Source organism: Netta rufina (genome assembly GCF_964035555.1).
Source record: "Netta rufina genome assembly, chromosome: 14".
Classification (NCBI taxonomy): Eukaryota; Metazoa; Chordata; class Aves; order Anseriformes; family Anatidae; genus Netta; species Netta rufina.
The window spans coordinates 1,339,355-1,365,485 of NC_140137.1; the positions used below are offsets into that span (position 1 = coordinate 1,339,355).

At 37.9% G+C, this 26,131-nt stretch overlaps 1 protein-coding gene across 7 annotated transcripts; it reads right to left on the bottom strand.

Annotated features, from left to right (window-relative positions):
• Positions 1–499: 499 nt before the first annotated feature.
• Positions 500–23,774, bottom strand: FBXO38 (F-box protein 38). Of its 7 annotated transcripts, none has more exons than XM_084295472.1 (22): positions 23,695–23,774; positions 20,924–21,065; positions 19,931–20,048; positions 18,677–18,764; positions 18,084–18,249; positions 17,566–17,703; positions 17,135–17,272; positions 16,605–16,698; positions 16,058–16,188; positions 15,552–15,722; positions 14,452–14,594; positions 13,395–13,617; positions 12,560–12,679; positions 11,272–11,451; positions 8,769–9,482; positions 5,980–6,080; positions 5,153–5,255; positions 3,919–4,085; positions 3,142–3,287; positions 2,308–2,411; positions 1,966–2,079; positions 500–1,352 (listed from the first exon to the last, which is right to left on the bottom strand). In XM_084295472.1, exons 2-22 carry the CDS (start codon positions 20,946–20,948, stop codon positions 1,174–1,176), a joined length of 3,363 nt encoding a protein of 1,120 aa, XP_084151598.1. In that variant the 5' UTR covers positions 20,949–21,065; positions 23,695–23,774; the 3' UTR covers positions 500–1,173. The 7 variants fall into 7 exon arrangements, with proteins under 7 accessions (XP_084151598.1, XP_084151599.1, XP_084151596.1 ...); XM_084295473.1 differs by lacking the exon at positions 23,695–23,774 and adding an exon at positions 23,266–23,345; XM_084295469.1 differs by lacking the exon at positions 23,695–23,774 and adding an exon at positions 23,266–23,345 and having other exon boundaries at positions 501–1,352; positions 18,677–18,840; positions 19,931–20,064.
• Between the last annotated feature and the right edge of the window lie 2,357 nt (positions 23,775–26,131).

The following is a 26,131-nucleotide window of genomic DNA, read 5'->3' on the forward strand; positions in this document are numbered from 1 at the left end:
CATTTGTCAGTCTAGGGAAGAACTGGGATTCTTATATATAGTAATTTCAGCTTGTTATTGCTGACATCTGCATTAAACATGTCAAATGACATCTGCATAAACACGTCAAATACCTATCAAAAGGACTTCAGTGGAATATACAGTGAGCAACACCTGCATAGAGGACTTGCAGCAAATTCTGGACATCCACACAAAACATCTATGAATACTGTGGGAATGAGAGGCATTTTCTAACCTCGATAAAAACAAGTATTCAAGGACAAAGCACGGCAATATTTACTGACTGTATAGAAAATCTGCATTCATGAGCTGAACATGAATCAGCCTGAAAGCTGACTGTGTCAGATGACTCGTGTGCTTTTCATAGTTGTAGCCATGTCAGTAATTACACATACCTTTTCCCATCTTAAAGACAAAATCAGCTTTCAGCCAGTTAGTACGTGCATATTTATGATAGAGAGTGGAAGCAACAAATTAGTAATGCATTTTTCATATTACAAAAGTCAAACAATTACATTGAAATCTAGTGGTATAAACAGCTTTAGAACATATTTTTAAGGTGCCAAATGTTTTTTCTTCCCCAAAAATGTTTTTACGAAGCCTAGAAACTACCACAGATCGCTATTCTTTCTAGCTTCTGGCCTTCTTTACAACAACTGTTGAATAATTCTTTCCCTTTGAAAAATGCACACAAGACACAAAGATTGTGCTCAATAGGTTTACTCAGACTGGACTCTTAAATGCTCAAGAAAAAGGCACAGATTAAAAGAGACTCTGATGACTCTCTTGAACATAGCAAATGGGATTTTGTTTGTAAGAAAAAAATACTTCTATGAATTGCATGGGCTGAAGAATTCAAATATTCTTCCCTGTTTCTAATTATTTGCCTTCACTAAAATGGAATTTAAATTAAATTGTATAAACATATGAAATAAAGTCTCAGTATTAGGAAGTTTTTCTTTTGTTTACTCTATGTACAAACCTTAGTATACAATTTTTACTTTTCATTATACATTTACTACATACTCTTTCCCAAACTGAGTGAGATCAACTGCAAAGTATGTGTATGTGTTTCAAGAAAATGCTCTGCATTCAGAAAGAATCCACCTGCTTTCTCGTCTGGCAGTGCCAATCAGAACTTAGGAGGAGATGAAAGTTAGGTGGGGGATCCACTCAGATGTAATCATCCTCTACTGGTTCACCGTTGACATCGCAGTAATGGATGAAGATAGCCACCACACGCTGGAATACTCCTTTTTTCATCTGACGCAGTTCAGAGATCTCTTCACCTATTGTTTCCATACAGATGTCTGCAGACAACTGTCCTTTCCTCCGGGGTGCATAAATAGTAGCTGTGAAAGGCACAGAAGAATAAAAACTATTCATTTCCTACAAAGGAATTCACAGATTTGTTCTGCCTTTCCCTCCCCATATTTAAGTTTTACAATAGCTCCAATACTTATTTAATATACTCTAAGTCCCTATGTCTGTGGACAAAAGGAATCCCAGAACCTCACTCCTGAGACGTACCTGACATGGTTTTAGGTTACCTGTTTCAGTGATCACTTAAATGTTTTACAAACAAGAGCAATTAAGGATGAAGCAGCAGCCTTTTATTTTTTGTCTTTAACGTTGTGTTTAAACTAACTACTCCTTTTAATCAAATATACATTATAGTCATTGAATCTATGAATCAGTTTCAAAAAAATCAGAGAAATGTATAGCCAGAAGAGCTATACATTTCTCATCCTCATTCTTCCTCATCCTCTTGAGCTTCATCCCTTAAAACTGAATCTAGGTAAGTATATATAAAACCACATCAGTTAAAAATATCTCTAACAAAGGACGTTCCAAGATTATTCTAGTAAAGTAGTGAAATAATAGAAAATGAAGTAACGTGCATTGTCAGCTTTAGACCAAGCAACAAATTAAAGTTCTTTGAACACATCAAAAAAGACTACTCACTTCTCTCATCATCCTCAAAGTCATATCTGGCATAGCTGTTTGGCTCTGCTGTCCTCAGTGATCTCAACCATGGGAAGTCAGTAATCATGGAGTAAGGGGCGCCATCCACAATGCCTAGAAGAGAGACAGGATGAGAATAGGAGGACAGTGGCACACCCGCAGCTTCAGCACCCTTCATCAAGTCAAAATGGACTTCCTCCCTTCAATTCCTCCACTCTGTCAAATGTTCTCCACTTCCCTCATAAGAGTTATTATTCCTGTCTCTTATAATATGATGCACTCAGAGTTACTTATCTTAGCAAGACATAGAGCATCAGCTTTCAGGTCTTTATAAACACACACCTTCTAAAGTGTAAATATCTCGTCCCCAAGGATACTTGGTGTATTTTTTCAAGTCTTCATCAGTTCGTGTTGCTTCAGGGAAGAACTCATATTTAATAAGCTCTCTAGAGAGAAGGATGAAAAGATTACAGCCAGTAGTGCTAGGAAATGTGAACTGGGGAGGAGGAAGAACCAAATGGGAGACCCTATCACATAACCATTACTTTAATAAGCCTGAATCCATAGAAACTCTCCTGTAAGACCCTTCACCTTTGAGAGTAACCACAGAGAATATGTATTGTATAAATGAGGAAAGCAGTTAAAATAAAACTTCAAAAGTGCATTTGTCCTTTTAATCATTTCAGTGGAAAATCTGAATAATGGAAACACTGACTTAAAGTACCTGGATAACAGCCACTGTGTACAAGTCCCTGTTGCTGGGAATTCTTGCTCCTTAGCAAGGAACTGAAATTGACTGCACATCATCTTCCCCAGAAACTACGATTACTTCTCGGAGCAAACCGGTCTTTTCTCTTTTTTAATAAAAGAAACTTGTCTTCTGATTTGAAGATATTCCTCAACCATCCTGATTCCTTCAACATTCAATTGCTTTACTGCTGTATGGAATAGAGCTGAAGAATTCTCCAATAGTTTTTGTATGACCACATTTATCTAATCTACATTTTCCATTAGATACATCTGAAATTATATTATCACACCATCTAAAACACAAACTTCACTAGCCAAACTTTTTTTCTTACTCGGATAACAGAATACTGTAATCTGCAGCTAAATGTATCTTTGAATCAGGATTGAGTATCTTTTCTGTAAAGCTACTGAGGGGCAAGTACTTACTGGTTAATATTTGCTATTGTGTCCATCCAGCTCCGAATGCGCACCTTATTGCGGACATTAGGTGGGTTACTGAATTCATGAATTATGCAAATGTGGTATGGATAAGGGCCACTAAATATCTTTTGCTCAAGAGTCAATGTATCAACCTGTGAAAGACGGCAAACAAAGACATGTAAAAGCTGTTTTTTTTTATACAAAATCAGCCTTCCCTTGGTCAGACAAATCAACCCAAAAACTTCCATTACTTTGCATGAGAGAAGCAGCACTGCAGTATAACACAGAATGTCCCAGGGAGACTGTTAAAGTCAAAAAAAATATTTTTGGAACCTAAATTAAGTTCTCTTATTTACTTGTCAAATGACCTCAACAAGTAAATGTCAGTGTTTACTTCTCCTACAAGTAATCTGTGGGAAGAAAGGGTAGCTCCCAGCACCACAACCGTTTTGCAACACTGTTTAGCACCCAAAGAAGATGCAGCTTTCAGTGGCAGTAAAAAGATTAACTGCTGTTGTATCAGTAAAAGATTACAGATACCTATGCATTATGTTTTTTTATATTATCTTCTAATGCAATGACAATTGGAGATAGTCTTAAAATACAGTATCACTCAAGTTCTGGAATCTACAATAAAAGCTTTGATGGGATAGCCTTAATAAACAAGTTATTGTACCATCTACATTTCTTGCATTAATTGAAGAACATATGAAGCCAGGAGAGGTGGGAGAATACAGGTAGAACTTCATCACTGTTCATGATTAAACAAAGCTGGCTGTATACCTGCTGCATTGGACGAAGATAAATTATCCGGTTTCTTTCCGGAGGCATCCTGAGAATCTGATCCAGAACCTGATCCATGTTTAACTTCTTGCATTGAGCATAGTCAAACCGATTGACAACTGGTGCATTTTCTACTTTTAAATGTTTCAACACACGGCACCTTGTAGCTATAAATAAGCAAACAAAATTAAAAGAATCAAAAGAAAACAAAATAAATATACTACTGAAAAGACCTTAGAAGTTCACAGGATTTTCTGAGCAGACTGATTTGAAAGAAGACAAACAAGTAATGTAAATAAAAATTAATGAAGTGGTTTGGATAGCTGGCAATTTAAGTACATTTAAAGAAATATAGCAGCTATTTATTTCATCCCCATCATGATCAAATTTTTAATTTGTGAACCTATTAGAAGAGTCCTTTTAAAAGGCCATGACAAATTTAATCTAACAATAATCATTTTCTCCCTTTGTTTCTTTAAAAAAAAAAAAACAAAAAAAAAAAACTTGAAACTGTGTATCCCCACAAATGAAAATCACTGACTTTAAAACCAAATCAAATATAGAGTACCACAAAGCCATGCAATGTAAAGGAAAGCTATTTTCTTTCCAGTAATCATGCTCGTGTCATCAAAATTTTGTTAAAGAATAATGCACGTTTAGAGAAATATTCCAAAATAAATTAAAAAAAGATTCCTTCATTCTCTGATAAGTAGATACCTCATTTCAGAAGAGAACACGTTGTTTAGTGTAGGTGTTGAAGGAAACAATAAATGACCCAATGCTTCAATACAGGACTAGTCATACAACCCAGAATGTGAATCTAATGTATCTTAAATACCATAATTGAAAATAGACTCTTATCTTGTCAGTAAGGAAGGTAGTATGTCAGCTAAATAGTCCAGGGAAGCAGGAAGAAATAAGAGAAAAAACAAAGTGTTCTAGAACTCATTTCATCAGTTCCCAATTGTTGTTTTATCTCTCTTCAATAAACATCTCTATCTTCATAGATGTCACATAATTTCAACTGTTGATTTTTTGATACTAATCTTCATTAAATATCAGACAGCTTAGAAGGAAAGGGACAATCAAACTGAGAAGCAGTAATTCTCAGCATCAGTTTGACTTGTAGCAAAGCAGATGATAAATATAAAACAAACAATGGAGTAACTTTAATTCCTTCAGGAGCTTCTAATAAACCCAGATGGTTGAGACAAGCATAGCATTAGCTACATACCATGTATAAACATCATTTTGGGGCAGTCTTTCAGTACCAAATCTGTTATTCCACAGTTGGTCAAGGTGATTCCAACAAGGTTTTTGGATTTCAAAGTCAGGACCTGGTGAAAATAAGAAATAATTAAAAAAAAAACTATTTCAGGGAAAAAATAAAGGAAATAAAATTGAATTGTAAAGGATACTGCCAAGTACAGAAAGATACTGACTGGATACTAATAAACATAACACAGCTTCTGTACACAACAGGCATTTGAGATGACTAGTCTCCTACTGGCAATAAGAAAAAGAAGTCTTCCTGCTGATCAGAGCATCACAAAATGCAAAAGAAAACTTCACAAGATTAAATAGAAGTCATATCAGAAAGCACAATTTCTATTAGAAAAATCTAAGTAACACCTATCTGTTATTCACACACTAAGAAAACTTCCAGCCTGCAACATAACAGCTGAGCTGATATATCCAGAGGTAATTACATATCCCATATTTCCTTTAACAGCAGTAGCCTATGCTGTCATTTCAAAAATAAATGCTAAAGAATAAAATTTCCCCCTGCACATCAAGAACAGTACGGGAAGGCAGGACTTCATGCAGCACTATAACTATGAGCATCTGACAAACTTCAGTTTTAGCTTTAGCTTGTACTTTGCTCTTCACAAGCCTGTCAGAGAATCATTGTGCCTAACAGAATTTTCCTCTGTACTGATAGGACAAAAGAGAACAGCAACATCATCTGGCCCTACAAAGAAGACAAGCTTGTGTTCCCGTATCATTGTTCATGAGCACAGCCAGCTGATAAACCTGTACCAGGTGAGGAAGAGACCTTACTTGAACATGATCATCCTCAATAACTGGGTCACTTGTGCTTGTGGACTTGTCAGCTGTCCTTTTCCGCTTTGTGGTTTGCCGTGGCTTTGGCTTGGCCACCTCTGAAAACAGAACACCAGAAGAAGTTTTTCTCTGTCTGCATTTCAGGAGAACAACCATAGAGGCAATTCCTAGCTGAAAGTGTCATTTAGTACACCTATTTCTTACATAACTAGATCAAAATACCTGTCTGTCCTGCAAACAACTATATATCTTTTCCTTGCACCAAAAAAACACGTTCAGGTTTGTTGCTCTGAATCATTTGTGAAGAATAATAACCTGAGAGGGGGAAGCACTGTTCATAGATGAAAACACAGGACTGCTGAACTTACTGGTCCAAAATCAGAGATGAGGAGCCAAGAAAAGAACAAATAATGAGTTGTTAGGTTACTCTTCGTTCTCTGCAGCAAACAATGTTCTTAATGAATGCAAGAACCAAAATAACTTCAAAGTTTTAAATAGTAGAAATATCCCCAAACTACTTGAAAATCTGTTCCATATAACTGTCACCAACTTTTTCCTGATATTGCAAACAATGCCCACGTATAAAATACTTAAGAGGTTCCCAAGCTGCTTCTTGCTCCATTACCTATATCTATGATATCAACTTCCTGTTTGATTTTAAAACATAAAATTGAAAGAACTGTAATAGATGACAACCCTTACTTCCTACATCAAGACAAAAAATATGCCCTAGAACTAATTTTCTGTGATTGACAGATCAAGAATGTAAATTTTACTAAAATGAAGCTTCCTTTAACTTTTGTTTTTGTTTAAACAGATGGCATATTTACAACAATTCATAATCAAGATAAAAGTGCAAAATTTTAGAGACAAAATATTTACTCCAATCTATATTACTATTAACATTCAAAATTCTTTTTTCCTATTTAACATCAAATTCCACCAACGAGCTGCAAAATTCAGGCCAATTCTTTAAGGAATCCACAGACTGAAAGATGCAATGTTAAGTAGCTTGATATCCATGAATGATGATTCCCATGTTTTGATTTGGGGTTATTTTGTTTGGTTTTGGTTGGTTTTGTTGCTATTGTTTTTTGTTTTGTTTGTTTTTAACAATTCCTAGAGTATCTACAGTTAGAGAAATACTTTCTACGTGTAACATTGGTAGGATTTTCCAATTTTGTGTTGAATTGTTCAAGGTACAGGCCAAGGCCTTACAGAAGGTTCAATACAAAATGCTTTTAACATGTGAAAAGCTTGCTTCACTACAAGTAAAAACTAAAACAAGTCTAAATGAAAAAAAAATACTACAAGAAAAATTGTAGCTTGCATTTTCACTAAGGTAAAAATTAAAATTACACATCATCCTTTAGCCAGCTAGTAAGTGGTAATTAAAAAAAAATAATTCACTGTCTTTATTATTCACTTATTATTATTGTTCCACTGTTTAAATAATTACAAAGAAACCAATTTCTACTATCAAACATAGGTTTGTTACAGAAGCTGAAAATCAGTTTAATTTATGCCAGAATAATAGAAAGCAATGATATTTAAGGCACATTTTTAGGCTATTCAAGGAAAAACATTTCCAACTCTGCAATGAAGTAATAATTAGATCTGACTGACTTAATGTTATTTTTGGTAATGGACAAGGATAGGGAGGAAATATTTTCTTTTGATTTCTGTAGACTAATATCTGGTTATAATGGAACAAGGTAGAAAACAGACATTTTAAATTTAAAAACAAGATCATTTCTTCAAGCTGAAACGCATTCAGCTTTGTAACAACTTCCTAGGTGATTTAGGTTTTCCTAATGCTTGGGAATTGGAAAGATATTGGGACATGCTGTGGTTGAATCATTCCACGTTAACAGACATATCAATCTACTATCGATCCTTTCTACCTCCAATGCATACAGTTCTGTAATTACATGTTTAATTTTTAAATTTCATTTTACTTGCCAGATATTCTCAGGAAAGAATCCTGGATATATGAGGTAATTACAAAACTGTGCTACGCCGAACTAAGATGATTACTTTGGCAAGCAAGCATATTCGGAAGAAACAGCAAGTTCATCCCTTACATTAATTCTTCTCTCCCAACATTTCTGGCTTCATTTCAGCCCATCAGGATTTTATCTTATTGTTTTGTTTTTTTCCATACGTTTTAGATGATGTGAAAAGTGAACTTACTTAATAAAAAGACAATTTTCAACACATTTGATCATCATGCCTTAATAAACCTGGAAGTAAAGTCCAATATGGATGTGCACAAGCTTGTGCAGTATTATAGCTCAATCATAATCACGGCTTTCTTTATTGCTTGATAAAGTATTAGTTATTAACTTTTGCCTTCTTTCTAAGATCTGAGCGTACCTGCTGTCTTCTTCCTTTTAAAGGGAGAATTTTAATGGGGGAGGCAGTCTTATGTTTCAATGAATGACAGCCTTCACAGGAAGAGAGATGCTGTCAAAAGAAGTTGCATTTGGTTTTCAAATGAGTAAATCAAACAATGTTTAGTATGTATGGATAACATACAGAAATACTTGCATGGAGAAAAAAAAAAGTCACTAGCATTCTTTACAGAGATTTGTTATTTTACCTAGCTATGGCAGTGAAGTCAGACATTCCAGATCAATACTCTGACAACAACACAGTTTTATATTATTAATCAGTAAACTTCATGTTTAACTTCAGTATTACCTGTGGCTGTTGCTCTTGTTCAATACTGTTTCGTGCCAGCACAGTAGTTTACTCGGAAATGAACATATGCATATAGGCCATACCTGACTCTGACACCAGAGGGACATGTGACAGCTTGCTTCTAGCTCTTGTTAGTGGTCGGCGAGGATACTCTTCTTTATACTTCAGCTCACAGCTCCTTTGCTGTGAGCCCATGCTCTCCTCCCCACTGGCAGGCCCACAGGCACTCCCACTAGTCCTCTCATCACTTGCCTCTCCTGGAGAGCCACAGTTTGGCAGAGTCCTAAGTGCAAAATCTGACCTATTTGGTCCGTTCCCACAGGCTCCACTCGTGGATGGGTATTCCCCATCACAACACCCACTAGTCCTCCACTGTGTGTCCTGTGGCTTGTAGCAGGAACACCTGGAACAAACAGAGCTCTCCTCAGTCTCTCTCTCACTGGAACCTTCACTTTTACTAGGTGAGCAGACACATTGCCTGGATTCATCTGCAGCTGCTGGGCTGGTGCCAGCAGCATGGCTACCAGCTGTCTGTGCACAGTCAGGGCTAGGAGAAACACCACTGCAGGAGTTGGATGTTCCTGTTGATCCTGTTGCATTACTGCAACCCGGGTAAGAATCCTTGCTTTTGTTCTTTTCAGGCATGTCACTTGCTGCTTTCATGTCAGCTTTAATCTGCTCACTTGTTACTTGACAACCTTTCTCACAGCTGCTTTCCTCAGCATGGAACTGCTTTGCCTGGCCCACTTGGCTGACACTGCATCTCTTCCGCAGTGGTGTCTTGCCTTTACCGCTCACTGTAAGTAAAGCATGAAAGAACAATGAGACAACCCAATACACATTTCAAATATATAGAGACTGCTACTCTGTTAGACTACTTAACAGAAGGTAGCCTAGAGGATAATAACGAATCTTGACAGGACTATTCTGCTATTCGCAACTCCTGATGATGATATGGGAATTAATAGCAGTTCCAGCAGTTGCTGAATCTCTATAAAGCCTTGCAGCTATTTTTATAGTAGTATGCTGGTATGTTTCCCAGTAAATATTTGCCAGAAATGCTAACATTTTGACAAATCAATTGGTTAAAAAGGCCAAAGCCCAAAAATATTAACAAAACATAGAGATAATACTAGGTTTATGCTTTCTTAAGTATGAAGAATAAATCTGAAGAATTAGATAGCAACATAGATGTGACTAAACTTTGTTTTCAACAGCAATCCTTAGCTCCCCTTCTGGGTACAAAACACGATGTTGCTAGGTACTAGTCTCAGTTTGCAGATGAACAAAAATCCATAGCGAACAACATACAAATCACAGTTGGAACTCAGATGTCTACTATCTTAATCCTCTCAGCTAATTACATTAAACCAAGCCACCAAAATCATTATTGGCTCTATAAAAGTTCATTTCAATTGTCTCCAAATGCAGCTTGTCACTATTGCGGGTTATTTCAAGCCCCAAAACAGAACTGACATCTATGCTGTAAGCACAGCGCCCTACAGCCTCATTGAAATGTACTAAAATGACAGTGGGGATGATGGGCAGAGAGTATGCTGGTTATAAGAAGATACTTTGCTGCCTTGATTTGCCTCAGGCTTTGCAGAAATGAAATCAGTACTAGACCAGTACATGTCTCGGTCATTCACAATGCAGGACTTTTATGCTAATTGCTTAGCTAAATACTGACCAAGGCTTAAGACCATATGCACTTCATCTGTCAATTACTTATAATTTGACTTTGACTTCCTCCTGTTTTACATGCATATGAAACCACTTAGAACAGTACATCATCTGTTTTGCTGGAAAGCAGTACGTCACATGGCATCAGACAGAGAACTCTGACAGCACCACAGATGTGCAGCTAATAGCTGTAAACTCTACAAGAGACGACAACTCAGTAACTCTATAGTTATCATCCTACTACAAAGCTCTAAGCCTCTGACTCCAAAGGAGTCATAATAATATTTATACCACTAATAAATATATATATACACAAACAGTAAACATGAGCGCTTTTCAGAGGTACAGAGGTTCAGAGAGTACTGAACATCACCCTGAGAATTCTTTCTAACTTGCAAAGTTCCCATCAAAGTAAAGTAGCCTTTAAAGTGTCCCCTCTGGGACACTCCCACAGCGCCTGTAAGAACTAGAAGATGGCTACAACTGTCACTTTTTCTATCAGCAGCAATGCTTTGGCAGATGAATCATAAAGACAACATAGCTACAAATTTGTCTTCAGATACATGATAAATTATGTGCACTTGCAAATACAGAAGAATAGAAGGTTTCTTCTGCCTGCAGAGTAGCGCAGCACCATTATTTTTTATCTGTCTCTGTACAGCAACTGTGTGATCAGAACTCAGAGAGAGGTGTCCCTGCATCTTCATTCTGGATTGGATATTAACAACAGAAAGAGAAGGTGGCAAATAAACATGCCTTTTACAAAACTGTAAATTGAACTGAACCATAAGGAATAAAATGGAATGGAACACAATGGAGTAGAACCAAACAGGCCCAAAGGACTGAATCTTAAAGAGTAAATTTTGCTCAACAGTGCCCAGCCCTCACCCAACTGTTCCACACCTGAAGGTTCTCTAATTTCCACTGGATCTCTGTTTTTCTCCTCTCCATCAGAGTAATTCTGTGCAATGTTGTTAGTGATGCAGGCTCTTGAATTTCCCATGTTTTCTTCCTCATCCTCACTGTCTGAATCATGGACAGTAATAGGCGCTGGTTTTACAACAGGCTGAATACCACTTGGTCCTGAAAAAAGAAGGGCAACAGTTCACATAAAAATAAGTGAATCATAGATTAAAGGGCCAAAGAACTTTTAGAATCACTTGAAAAAGTAACAAGATGAATTTCGTTCAACTTATCCACCCTTTCTGTGTCTCCTTTATTAAAACCCAGATATGGGAAGAGCAAATCACTGCATTTCAGCACCAGACATTCTAGTTTGGTAAGGAAAGTTTGGAAGATTCACAATGCACGACAAAATATGGGTTTTCACAGTCAAGATTCTCTGCTTCAGAATAGTTTGAAGGTTCTTCCACAATCATTAAGAGTAACTGCACTATGTATTACAATCAGTTCCTGAAACTTCCACCACAAGGACAGAAGGCCAGAACATCTGAAGTTACCCTTCTAATCCCACCAGTAGAGGTGCAAAGGAAAAGCATGAATTACTAGAAACCTAGAAGATAAATGTGCACTGTTAGTTACCGCTCTTGCCTACTAACTAAAATAGTTACTCAATCACAATGACACATCTACCTGTGACTAATACAGTAAATGAACAAGAATATGAAGTTAAATAACCTTTTTCAGGAGCTATCTTGAGAAAGCAAACAGATCCAGCATACCCGTATGCTACTTCATGGTGTTGGCATATTTAGTATACAATTATGTTGTCCAGCAAATGGTGGCTATAAAAGATTTCAAGGCTGCCTTACAGATGTCACTAACAAAAATTAAATGAATACTGAAGCAAGTTGTTCTGACTTAAAAAATGCAAAAAAGAGACTCCATGCACTGCAGTGAAAGAAGTGAGGTCAGTACACCAGTGTGGTCAGTATCAGAACAGCACAAGCTTACTCAGGCCTTCAGAGCCTTTGATTATATTCAGCACATAAATAAAACTTTAATATCCAGATCTTTTACTACATAGGCAGAAGAAAACTGGGGAATGCAAAACAGACTTTAAAATAGAATAAATTTATTCACAGCAGTAAGCTGTGCTAGCATCTTTATTTCCAATGTATCAGACATCCCAGCTGAAGAAAACCATTCAAAAACAGGCTTATACTGAAGAATTTAACCCCTCAGGAAGGGGATACCAAAAGGTAGTTTCTTTCCAAAACCAAAATATTACCTGCTTGCTCTTCATCGACATCCATAGGAACAATAGCCTGACTGTGAGCAGGGACATCGTTGTGGCCCTGCCCTGCAGCCACCCCTTCTTCTGGTGCCACCTCCTCCATCTCATTTAATGCTGAAAAGATTGACATAATGTCAACACAAGGAAATAAAAGGAACAGAGCCCATAAGCATAAGTAGAATACAACCGGCACCCATGGAGATTCAAAGAGCCACTGAGAACTAAATAACAGCTGCTTTGATTCCTTCAAGGAGCCTCAAGGTTGCACACTGAAGCCCTGCAAAGACTTATTTTACATTTTTTCCTTAACTAAGGCACCAGCCTAATTTTGGGGATTTACTTCTTCCAGATTTTCCACTCTTCAAAGAGCCTTGTTCCACTGCAGTTAGCAGTACAAACAGGATTTACATATTCATTCCCTCCAATGATTTCTGCCCTTGCTGGGAAATCTTAAAAACACGCTGACACTGTGACATTGTCCCAGACCTGACCAGCAGAGCTTAGAAAACACTTCACACATCCATGGATGAGCATCACACTGAAATTTCACATTGTTAACATCTGTACTGCCGCAAGTCATTTAATTGTCATGTTCCTAAACCAGCTATTTGACACAATAGAAAGATAGCTTTTATCAAAGAAGTGTCAGAAATATGCAGACAGCCCTCAAAAAAGGTTAGAAAGATTAAAGAAGCTACATACCAGGAACTGTAAGGGTAATGAGTTTTCAACACATACCAGTATCTTCTCTCATTTACATAGGACTCTAGGTAAATGGCAATGCAAATACCTTTACTTCCCCCAAAGGTTAACAAAGATCTCAGATTACCATCAGCTGCAATCTGCTGCTCTTCAGCTTGCCCATCTTGCCGCAGCTCATTCTCCTCATTTTGGTCATTTGGGTGCTGGTGATTGTTGTGGTGGATGTTGGGATTGTTGTTGTTTTGGTGGTTATTGTTGTTGTCATTGTCATTGTTGGAGTTCTGATTGCTGACCAGGGCAGATGAGACACCAATTCCTGTACCTGCACTTAGGCCCACACGAGCACAACCCTGAAAGCAAAGAGCAACTATAAAGATTTGAAAACAGCAATAGGTTATCCCCGTAACATATTCTAATACCAACAGAAAAGGCATTCTGTCAGTAGTACCCAAGATAGGCAACCAACATGCATATGAAGAACTGGGAAACTTCCTAATATTTGCTTATGCTACACATTGCAGAAGTGTCTTAAGTTTGGCAACCCAGAAAACTTTCACTTCTCTGTTAAACTCTGAATGAAAGGGAACTCCATAAGGCATAAAATCTTACTTTATTGAATTATATGATATGAGATCATATTACATCAATAGAAGTAGCAGATCATATAGTCTTCCTGGAATGCAGTAGCCTCAAGATAAATTTTATGATCAAAGAAAGCAGTTTTCATTATGTTACAACAGCTGTTACAAAGATTTGTGTTACAGTATGAGAGAAAGAACATTAAAAATGAAATTCTCAAGCTTTGAAAGCACTCCAGTAGAGGAACAATACCCCCCATTTCACCCACTACAATATCATAAAAAAGCCCTCACCATTTTACACAAATCCTTATGCTTGAAAAAAATAAATAAAATCAAAAAATTGAAAAAGCAGCAGAGATCTAAACAGAACACGGAATCAACACGAGTCATGTTTTCTGGTCACAAACATCATAAATATCACTACTCTATCTTCAAAAGAAGCATCATTCTCCCTAACAAAACATGATAATAGCAACTGCAACCTAAGTAATTTATTGACCAAGCTATTTAATGTATTACAACTTAAAAGCATACATAACAGCTAGAGTTCACCGTATTTCAACTGACCAGGCCGAAATAAAAAGCAGTCATCGAAATACACACCTTAGGAGGTTCACGGAACATCTGGTCCAAAGAAATGAATTCTAAGCTTGGCAATAACTCAATGAACTGACTAAAAGAATCTAGCTTTATCGCATGGCATCGCACTAGTGTGAGGTCAACCAGTCGGGTCCATCTTGAATGATCTGCAGAAAAGAGATGCATTTTTTTTTAATTATTTTTTTTTATTTTTAAGAACTGCTATTTCAGTTTTTCATCTTTATACTCATTCCAGATCTGAGAATAGGCAGCTTTGGTATCTCCAGCTTTGACTACTACCAGCATCATTATGGTTCCAAACCATTCTTCGTCAATTGTACTTACGAAAAAAATAGAATAAGCAGTAGTGTGAAGAAAAAAAAAATCTGTTTTAATATCACTCCATGGGTTTTTCATATTCTACCAACCTTCAAATTGTAAAGAGCAAAACAAGTTAATTCTGTGGATGTCTTAGTTTGTAACATTGGGTTGTCCTCTGTAGAGTTCCTGTGAGTAATGTCACAAGTCATTTTATCATCTTATGGTTATCCAATGACTGCACAAAAATAAATTTGTATTTTCATCTCTATTTCATAAAGTGTCAGCATCCACATGACAAGAACCCCATTCTATTTGTCACTGTCTCTATAGTACTTTTACCCGCTTTCAGGAAAGGAAAATAAAATCCAAGGGGCCAAAGTTTTGACTATCTTCTCACCACCAAACCTGAAAGAATGTGCATTCAAGAGGCATTAAATAAAAATATACATACTTAAAATATGTATTTCAAAAACTGGACATGCTGCCAATTTTATGATGAATTTTATATTTAAAATACTAATTAAAAAGAAATAATACTGATTTCTTCCTCGCCTATCAGTGCAAATAAACATGTTTACATTTGTATATGAAATTTCTATATACAAAGTATGCATGTGGTCAAAGGACATTAAACACCTTTTGCAAGTACATTTCAATACCTCAACCTTTCCTTGTAATATCTAATTATGCTTATCCACTAAGAGGATTTTGTGTTTTAAAAGTTAAGTTTCAGGATGAATAGCTCAAGATGTGAGCAATCGCTCACACATAGTATTGCTGAAATTTCAAAAAGCGTGCAATACCTGTGATCCAATTATTTGGGTTATGTAGATGTGGGCAGTTGTAAATGACCAGATACTTGATGCAAGAAAAAACCTCATTTACAGCTTTCATACCAATATCTGTAATAATTCCTGGATTTTCAACCACATCAGCCAAGCCATATTTCACCAAGTCCCCATTTGTCATTTTACCTATGGAAAAAACAGCAGAAAATACAGTAACAAACTTCAGAAAATTGCCCTTAATTGCATGATTTCCTAATTTCCTATTTTAGTCCAATTTGCAAATGGATCAAGCTTATTACTTCACTTCAATAAAACTGAGGCTTTCCTAATTTCAGTAAGTACTTCAGGAAGTGGAAAAAAAAAAAAACAAAACACATTTTGCTGTATGAGATCAGCAGCCTCACCAAGGGTACATTAATTTTTTTTTTAATCACTCCTAGAAAATGACTGAAAAGACAACAACGAGACATCATTTAATTCTTGCATTTGTTAAATAATTACGTATATAAAAAATGTCATACACTGTAGTAAAAACTCATCAACGTATCCTAGATGAAGAGTTTCAAACTGTGGAAATTCCAGTTCAGCCATCTTCAAAGCAGAAAAAACACCATCTTTGGTCAAGGAAGGCTGGATCCGCACTTCATGCAACCTGAACACAACCAAGAATTGTTCACATTAAAAGGCATGCCAAACCACAATTACCATAAAAAACACTCAAGAAGATGCCCTCTGGTATCAGAACGAAAATATTATTTCAAAAATAGCAGGAATAAGAGGGTATTTGTATCTTTACAGCAGAGTTTTGCAGTTACATAGCAATATCAGAGTTGAGAGACTAACAGCATGACGCTTTTCATATACAAGTTCAAGAACAAGGCTTAAGACACGAAGTGACTCAGAAGCAGAAAGAACTCCATGTTATTTTAGCCACAGAATACGTGACATTTACAAATACTCATTCCTTAAACTTTTGAAGGTTGCTCTACTTCCTCATATTCTTGAACCTTATTACTTAGATCTTATTTTCAAAAAAAAAGGGGAAAAGAAAGATCTGAAGGACTATACCTTCGTGCAGCAGTTATGATGAGGTAGCCAAGATCCACTTCAAGTGCATTTTTGCAAGCTCCCAGAACTATAGTGTGCAAATTCCTAAAACCACCTGGCAAAAAAACATTCTTTCATTTCAGTTATAGATAACATCCTTAAGCCTTACATATTTCCACCAGTGTTGTCTTGACAAGAGAATTAACAGAACACTTTTTTTTTTTTTTTTAATCAAATCCATTTAAAGATATATTTGCAACAACGCTCCTCCAATCCTGCCCATTCTACTCACCAACAAATGCAATTGAAAGGTTAACATATCAGTCTGGAAGTAATTACAGTTAAAAGATTAAACAGTATTCAATACAGAGCACTATATACAGAGCAATATTTAGCACCAGAACCATAGTTCCAAACCTGACACCTTTAAAATAATTATTAAGGAAGGCTATGCTACAGATAAAAAAGTTAAGCTTCATATCTCCTGTATTTGCTAGCATTTTTTATTTTTATCTATCTAATTAAAGTACGAAATAAAAGAAGTTCCATACCTGATCTCCAGCTATCTTCTACTACATGCTGGATAAGTCCTCCTAGAAACGGAACACGAACCAGTTCTAAATGCTCCAAATTTCGGGCAGAAGCCAGGCCCGTCACTAGGGGAACGTACTTCAAAGAATTTGTGGGTCCTGCGTAGAACAGACCAATATAGACCAAAGGTTGCTCAGTTAACAAAATTGAACATACCACATTAAAGAATTCAAACGTGTCCACATAAATCCTTCTAGATCAAGAAGTCAACAGAACTACATAATTTAATAATGTAGAGGACATTTCTATCCAACACTGCAAATAAAACAACTCTTCAGAATCTAGTCAATAAGATTTCCATTTGCAGTTAATTGGTACCTATGCAGTTTTAACAGAATTACTAGATTTGCTACATGCTAAGACATCCCCTCTACAGATGAGCCGCTCTTACCTGCGCAATTCCTCATTACAAAAGTGCGTAAGCTGATACAAAGGAAATCTTTAAAAGGCTGTGGTTTGGTGAGTCTCACCCACTTCAGATATAGGTGCCTCAGCATTGGGATACAAGGAATCTCAGGGACATTCACCCCTAATAATGTATAAACAAAATAAAAGTTCATACAGGGTACCATTTTACACAACGCATTGAGAATTATAAACTCTAAGGTAATTTTCTTTAGATTAATACTCTGGCTTTAAGAGCAGAATGTTTTCTTTGCTATGTGGCATGTAATAAAAGTTATAAAGATTTTAAACATAAGCTGTTCACCTCAGTTTGTCAACATTTTTTTTTTTTTTTTTAAAGAATTTATACTTTGGATCTGCCATCACATATATTTTAACTAATGTTTCAAAAATGACACATTCCAAAAAAAATTCCTCTCTCAAAAACAATGACAATCTCACAAATTTTCAAAGCTTTAAAATTCACCTGCGTGGAAGCCAACCACTTCAGCACTAAACACTTACCTACTAAGTGCAAAGTCTGAATTTTAGCTCCTATAGGAATTTTCAGCTTGTTCTCTGGAGGGATTGGAAAAGCACCATTACGATTACGAAACTTCCCTAAAATATGAACTTGTGGCATATATGTCCAAATAGCTTCCACCAGCTCTAAATGAGAGGTTTCAACACCCTGGATAAAAAGAAGCAAAACAAACGCTCTTATACCAATTTAAGCAACAATATTCTATTAGCCAAGTAAACTTCTCAGTAACAAGAGATATAATGCAGTGTGTCATTTTACTGTACATTTGTAGCAAGACTTATCTTTTAAAACGCAGAAGAATAAGACTTTAAATTCATGGCTGGACTTAACATCACCTGTGATTCTTACTGGTGCAATTAAAAATAGTACTTGATTCCAAGCTAGTTGTACATTTGCGAATAGAGTCACAATTAACCGCTGCATAATACAGTCAGACCTGAGTATAAAAAACAGGTCTGAACAGAAAGCCCTGAAAACATACTGGCAATGATGCTCTGCCACATTTCTTCTGTTAACACAGATCATCTCAGCTGTTGAAGGAGGTTCTCTCTGAATCTAGAATCTAGCCACTCACCAACAGATTTGGACAGGCCTGCAAAGCCTCTAGAACTCCAGGAATGCTGAACGCTTCATGGCCACGGACTCTGCGTCTTTCAAGATACCTGGGATGAAGACCATAAAGTTGTTCAATGTCTGGCATCTTCCTCAGCAGCGTTAGGAAACTGGAATCAGTGAAACCTAAGATAACAACAACAGATTTGGTATTTGTGTAACAGCAGACACCTAGCTGTAACGGGAAAGCCAAATACGCTGTCCTCTTAATATGGTAGTACAAATTCTACAATGTCAAAAGACGTGTTCAGTGAAGCAATAACTTGTCTTCCACTTCCAGATTCTATAAGTTATGACCTACATACTCTTCTGCCTTGAATTTTGCAGTCCCGCTGTATGTTTCTTTTAAAGTAGCTGCATGGCTACAGAGTTAACTATACTTTCATTTCAGAAAGAGCAAATCTGCAGACAGGCTTTGTGTCTCTATCTTTTTGGGAATTCCATTTATCAACTACATGGTTCAAAAACACCTAGCTAGATCAGTTATCTGTGTCACTGTTCACCGGAACTCACAATTCCCAATGAAATGAGACAGTTTCTTAAGGAAAGATTATTCTAACGTAACACAACAGATAAGGATTTAAAATGAGTAAATTTAAGACAGTATTTGAAGACTGTATTTACATCTGTCTTAGGTTAGGTCTAACCATCTATATAATACCAGTCCTAATAAATCTAACTTCACAGATCTTCTGACTTTCAGAATACATTTATTTTAGCTCTCTCCCTCAACAAACCTTAAGAGAAACCCTAACATGCGCAGACTTGACCTAGGTTGCTAAATTTGTCTTTTGTTCTGAAGATGGCTTGAGGTGTGATATCAAAACTTATTTATTCTTACATTGTTAACTGGTGGCAGATGAGTTGCTCTCTCATTCCATTGTACTTTTTCCTGCCTGCATGTAAACAGCCTCTTCTTGGATTAACCCCCTTACAATAATCAGACAAACATAGATTGTATTTACAGATTGCTACAAGATTCCCCATTTCTGCTACAAAAATATCCAACACGCACACATGTATATATACAGACTGATAAATTATCCAAACCACATACTCAAGGAAGACATCCAAACATCACAAGAAGTCAAAAAAAATTAAATTTCTAACTCTTCTTCCTGCTTCTGAAAATTCATCCTGTGTATGTCAGCAGAAATAACAGCCAGTTTCGCTCAATACCACTTTAATGCAGTTCTTGAGTGAGTGCATTACTCACCAGTGGGCATGTATTCCCACCAACGGCCTGCACATAAATCCACAACCTTCACTACTCGCAGATAAAGAGTGACTGCTTCCTTCAGCTTCCGGGACAGGCATTCCATGCACATGATATCCTGCAAGGGAAGGTACCTTTGGGAGAGGAAAAAACACCCCTCTGGTTTATCAGATGTGGATTCCTTCGGCTTTTCCAAACTAAAAAACATCCCAAGCATAATTACATGAATTTGTACGTTTTGAATGCCTAATAATATTAATTTAAATGGAATTTTCAGACAGTACTCTAATAGCGTGAGATCTGGCTACAGAGAAGGAACCACCAGTTTTTGATGCTGAATATAGGATATTTAAGGTATAAACACAATATTAAAGTGGAGAGATGCTTTAGTTCTCTAATAAATGCTGCTAACCAAACTATTTGCCACATTTTTTTCCACAGTTCAATTAAAGATATTTTCATTTTCTAGTACATACTAGCACGTTTAGTTGGAAAATATTTTGGGGGAGCTACTGTTTTTAAAGAACTTGTCAGTAAGTCACTATGTTTTGAATATCATCGGTATGGGTAAACATCCTGAAGTTGTGGTGTAGGAGAGAGAACATTCATCCAAGTTCCCTTCTGCATCTACTACAAAACAGGCACAACAATTTCAAAATAACATGCATATCAGCTTTGTAATACCTGAGATACATTTCTGGACTAAAATCAATATTTAAACACTTGTCATCCCGCATTTGTGAACAAAATTAAATATTTTTTTTTTAGTTCTTCGTCATTCTACTATTCATGGCATTCACAAGTTAGTGTCCAAATGAACTCTGGAACTGAAAGACCAATTCTCCCCCCTTCTCACCTAGTTTTTATCCAGTAGTACACACAGTACCTCTACACTTTCTAATAGGTTACACAAGCATCAATGCAGGTGAGATCAGAAAACAAAACAGAAAACACTATAATAATAAATAGATTGACTTCCAATAAGCTGCTCACCTAAATATGTGGCAAAGCACTTCATGAGAAAGCTGGTTCATGTAGTCTTTTGGCTCATCAGCTTTGGTAGACTCAGAGCCTTCTCTGTTCACTGAGCACGGTTTCACGTTTTTCCGCCTGGGACCCATATTTGCAATGATTTCTAAAGAAAGGAAACGTTCACAACGTTATGCAAATTCAGTGCAACTGAAAGACAAAAAGGACAGAGTAGAGGACAGACCAGATTAAGCTTAGTTTCTCAAAAAAAAAAAAAAAAAAAAAGTAAAATCTGCAAATAAAGAAAAACTCCAGTACAGCTGAACGGAATTAACTAAAATTGAAAAATTCTTTGAGCAAGTTGTAGTTTGCCTGGTGTTACGAGGTCTCAGTCGTAACTTCCTGGATTTAGAGCCTCCTCATGATGGGGAGTGGAAGGGAAGGTGCTGATCTCTTTTCTCTCTGCTGACCTGAAGGAATGGCATGAAGCTTCATCGGGGAGGTTAAGGTTAAATGTCAGGAAAAGGTTCTTCACTGAGAGGGTGCTCAAGCACTGTAATAGGCTCCTCAGATCACAGCACCAAGCCCACCAGTGTTCAAGAAATGTTTGAACACTCTCAGACATATGGTTTGATTTTTGGGTGGTCCTGCATGGAGCCAGGAGTAGGGCTTGATGATCCTCTTCGGTCCCTTCCAATTTGGGACATTCTATGATTCTAAGAAACAACAAAGACCCAACCGTTTGAGCTAAGGCAAATAGATCAGGAGAAAAATCATCACGGGTTTAATCAGAGATCAATTCCTCTGCGTGATGGTGTCTTCAGAGATACCATCCACACACTATTTCAAGGCAAATCACAAGGAGAGATTACCGAATATCTACTAGATATCTTCCAGTGAAACAGCACAAGGCCTCTGTCTAGCAGAAAACAAACCATTTTCCTTTTAGAAAAGCCAGGCACCCACTGTTCTTTCTTGGAAAAACAAAGGACTATCAGAAGTCCTCAAATCAGCTCCTCTTGAAGGTTAGAACACTACCTAAAATATTCAGGTTGCTTAGTTAAAGATTAAAGTCCCAGAAAAACTGAAACACTTTGCCTCAGCAGCAATGCGCAGGATTTCTGTCCCCCTTCGCTTTACTGAATTAACGTGCTTGTGTCTATACTGTCCCACAGCACACATACTGGCATACACAGACTGAAATATGAATAAAAGGTTTTATTTAAAAGCATACAAATTTATTGTAGGAAGTAGCAAACACATAGCAGAAATAACATTAACTCAATGTTAATATCAGAATAACTAAGTTAACATCTTATGTAGATGAGTGGCAAGAGAAATGTCTTTATTACTGCTATTTAGCTGAGGAATGCTTTCTGCTAAGTAGGGTAAAGCACCATTAACTCAGTAAACCTGTCTAACAGGTTGAATAGCAAAATCCAATGGGTGAGAGAAAACAAGTTTTAAAAAAGACAGAATTTGGAAAACTTAAGAGATGTTTCTGTTACAGCATTCACTGTGATGCAAATACACCATAGTATTTGCTTCACGTTACACGTAAGTGGCACCTGAGCAGAAAAACATTTCATGAACATGAAAATGACTGCATTCTCCAACATAATTTATACACTAACAAAAAAACAAAAAAAGAAATATTAACGGCTTCCCTACAATCTAATTATTGAAAAGCATGTGCTTTCACACATTTTTGTATGCACTTTAACAACTGTATGTTGTCGTAATTCATTTCATTTTAAATGGCAATATTAAAAGAACTTAATTGGCACCTTCTGCTAGTGAGTAGCATGAAACATATCTACTCCTATTAATTAGCTAGGGCTTCTCCAGCCAAAACTAAAGACTCTAAATTTGTTGTCAATACATATGCTACATTTCTTTTTGGTGCACGTGGGAAGAGTTTGAGATGTTAATAATATGGTACTGTAATGTAGTTAAAATCCATAAAGTCGAACTACTTTTGATGTTGGATTCTAATGAAAACAAGTATTACATGGATTCCAAACAAATGTCATCTAATCACTTCATTTGAACAGAACTAGATACAACATAAGCCTAGATGAATACAGACACATAAGGGATTAGAGAGGTGTTTAAAGTACAGCAGAGAGAAAGACTTAAGAACTATAATCAAAGGTAAGAGAAGAGAAAGATATTAACAAGTAGAACAGAATGAAGGGGAAAATCCTAGAAGCATCCTGTAAGATTTAAAGGCAGCTAACACGACTAGCCCTGAGTTCGGACGGTAGTTTGGCTCTTCCCTAGAAGTACATGTGAAGAAGAACACCTACGAGACAGGATTTGCTAAACACACACGTTCCTCTGGGCTCTACTCCGCAAAGGCGCACCTTTACCGTTTTGTTCTCCCCTGGCAAGCTGACCTCATTTTCAAAAATAAAGCAACGCGTAAAGAAGCAGTCGGACGATTTTTATCCTCCTCAGCTCACTTCGCGAGGAGCAGCGCAGCGACACCTCGCCTTGCCGCCCACCGCTCGCCCCGCGCCCCCCTCTCCGCACCGACGGGGCCTGCCCAGCTCCCCCAGCCCCGAGCTGAGGGACGAGCAGCTCCAGCCCAGAGAGCCGCGCTCAGAGGGGCGCTGCCCCGGGGCGAGGGGCTGATTTGGGGCTGATTTTGCACCTCCCCAGGCCGCGCTCCCCTCAGGCCCTGTCAGGCCGCAGGCCTCGGGACAGCGGCGCCAGGCCGGGCCCGGCCGCCCGCAGCCGGGAGGGCCCCACCGCGCCCCCGGGCGGCCCCGCCGCGCCCCGCCGCCCCTCACCTGCCCCCTCAGCGCCGCCCTGTTATGGTGGCCGCGGCGGGAGGGCCGAGCCCAGCCGGCGCTCGCTGCACGTCCCCTTCCGCCAGCGCCACCAAGCTTCCGGGGCCGCTCCCGGCTCCGGCCCGCCCCGCCGCCATCTTGGTGTGACGGCAAAGGGGAGGCGGAGCGCTGCCGCCGCCATTTTGGGTGTGGCGCGGCTCGCCGCTGGGTGGCAGCCCGCTGGGTTCTAGGGATGTACGCTGCGTATTTTGAAAAGAAATGCAACGAAGGGAGCCCTGAAAGACTTGTTAAAGGGAGTTGATGCGACAATAACGATCAAAGATGTGTAGTAGTGAGAGGAGGCTGAAAGAATTTTAGTAGATAAGATAGGCTAACGGGCATGTGAAAGGCAGCCAAAAGAACTTTAGTAAATAAGACAAGTAAGGGACAGGTACGATATCTTCCACTACCTATTTTGCAAAGAAACTGAGGCAGGAAATTCTGGGATTCCTCACGAAAAACAGTTCCTGATAGAAAAGAGGAAACATTTTAAGAATCAACTGAAACCGAATCTGCGCTTTAAGCAGAAGCTGAAAAGCTTATGAGTCTGCGCTGAGATGAGAGGTCAACCAGCGGTGACGAGGAAGACTCATTAATTTCATCCCCATGACCCCCAGCGACCACTACCAGAAAACACAGTGCAAGTGTGGATAGGAGGAATCTATGAAAATGACTCCCTGGAACTAATTTTAAAGTGGGGATAGGTCATGCGTATGTGTAGGCACATCGAGAAACTTCATGCATATTTAACTCTTCACTGCATAAAACCAAGGCAAATGCCGCGTTGGGGTGCACACAACTTTGGTGGGACTAACCCCATGCTGCCCAGCGCTGAATAAACATACCTACTTTACAATCTTACTAATGGTGGAGTTTGCTTTACACACGTCAGCACATCCCCAAGGTGGCGGGGAGTGAGGCTGCTCACACACTGCAGCAAGGCACTGACATTCTTCAGCACATATGTGGCTTTTGAAAGGAAACTAACGTAAATTGTCAAAATTAAGCCTCAACACACAGTTCTTTATGAACAAAGAAGTGACACTGATGTTGTCCACAGCAGTTTTAACACAGTTTAAGGTTATTGCCAGCTGTCTTTGCCATAGTGTGTTAGAGGCCATTTCTGGGTCAGTATTTAGGCCACCGTTTCATCAGTCTGTTCAAACTGATGCAGTGGAAATGACAATTTGCTGAACTTCTTGGATGTACATTTCATACACCCATGAACTGAGCAATGAAGCCTGCTTCTTGCTGAGCAGAGTATTTATTTTTGTTTGTTATGAGAGCCAAAGTGAAAAGACTCAGTCACTGATCTTTCCAGCATAATCCGCATTGCTTTGTGGTGAAATTTAAAATAAAGTTTCAGTTTGACATCACAGAATAAGCTAAGGGAGTCACAGGGAAGCTATTAGAAGAGTCCACAGGTACAGTAAGTATTGAGACCATCTCATTTGAAGGGTCACACAGCAAATCCTATTCATACCTTAAAACCATTGTTTCATTGGTAGTTTTGTAGCAGATGCAGAAAGATAGTTGCTCAGGTCACAGATAGTAAAATACACCGTACAGACACTTTATACTTCCTCATTTACATAGTATACTAAGTATTTGCCTTTGCTTTCTGTTTAACAGTACATTACTCTGAAATTTCTCTGGGAAACCAAAGAATTTAGCCAACCCATTTGTCTATAGTCAAAAACAGCTAAATAAGGTAGAGAATTCTCATTTCAAAGTTGCAGTCTTATTTTTCAAGTAATAAACAGAAACAGACTACAAATATCACATAATTTAGAGTAAACATTTACACTGATGAGAAAACATACTGTGGTCCAAAGCATGGTAATTTGGTGATAGAGGAAAAAACAGCCTAAATGAGGCTTGTGATGTCACCATTGAGTAAACACATGAAGTGTCATTCACATTTACCGTGATGTTACTCGTCTATCTCAACTGTGAAGTGGCTTCAGCGAATGCTCCCGTTTGGCTTTGCCTGTTGTATTCCAGAAGTTATGATTACAGAATCAGGTAACTGCTCTGTTCAGATGTTGCATCTCTTCGTTCTTCTACCTACAGAGAAGACAGCAGGAGCATCTACACTGTCTTACCCCTCATGCAATCTTATCCACAGCCTGATGGCCATACAGCATGGTACATTCTATTCCTGTAAGTTTGTTTCTGAGGGGAAAAAAAAGAAAAAGGAAAAAAAAAAAGTCAGCATACGTCAGGAAAAGAATGATCAGCAGCAGGAATGCATGTGGACAGAATTTAAGCCAAGTTGCTGGAGAGGAACTTGTGCCATTGAGGCTATTGTTGAGCATTGAACAGTTAGCAGCTATGCAAATCATGGGGACACACCCTCTTCTTGCCAATCAGCATGGATTTTAGATGTCAGCAGCAT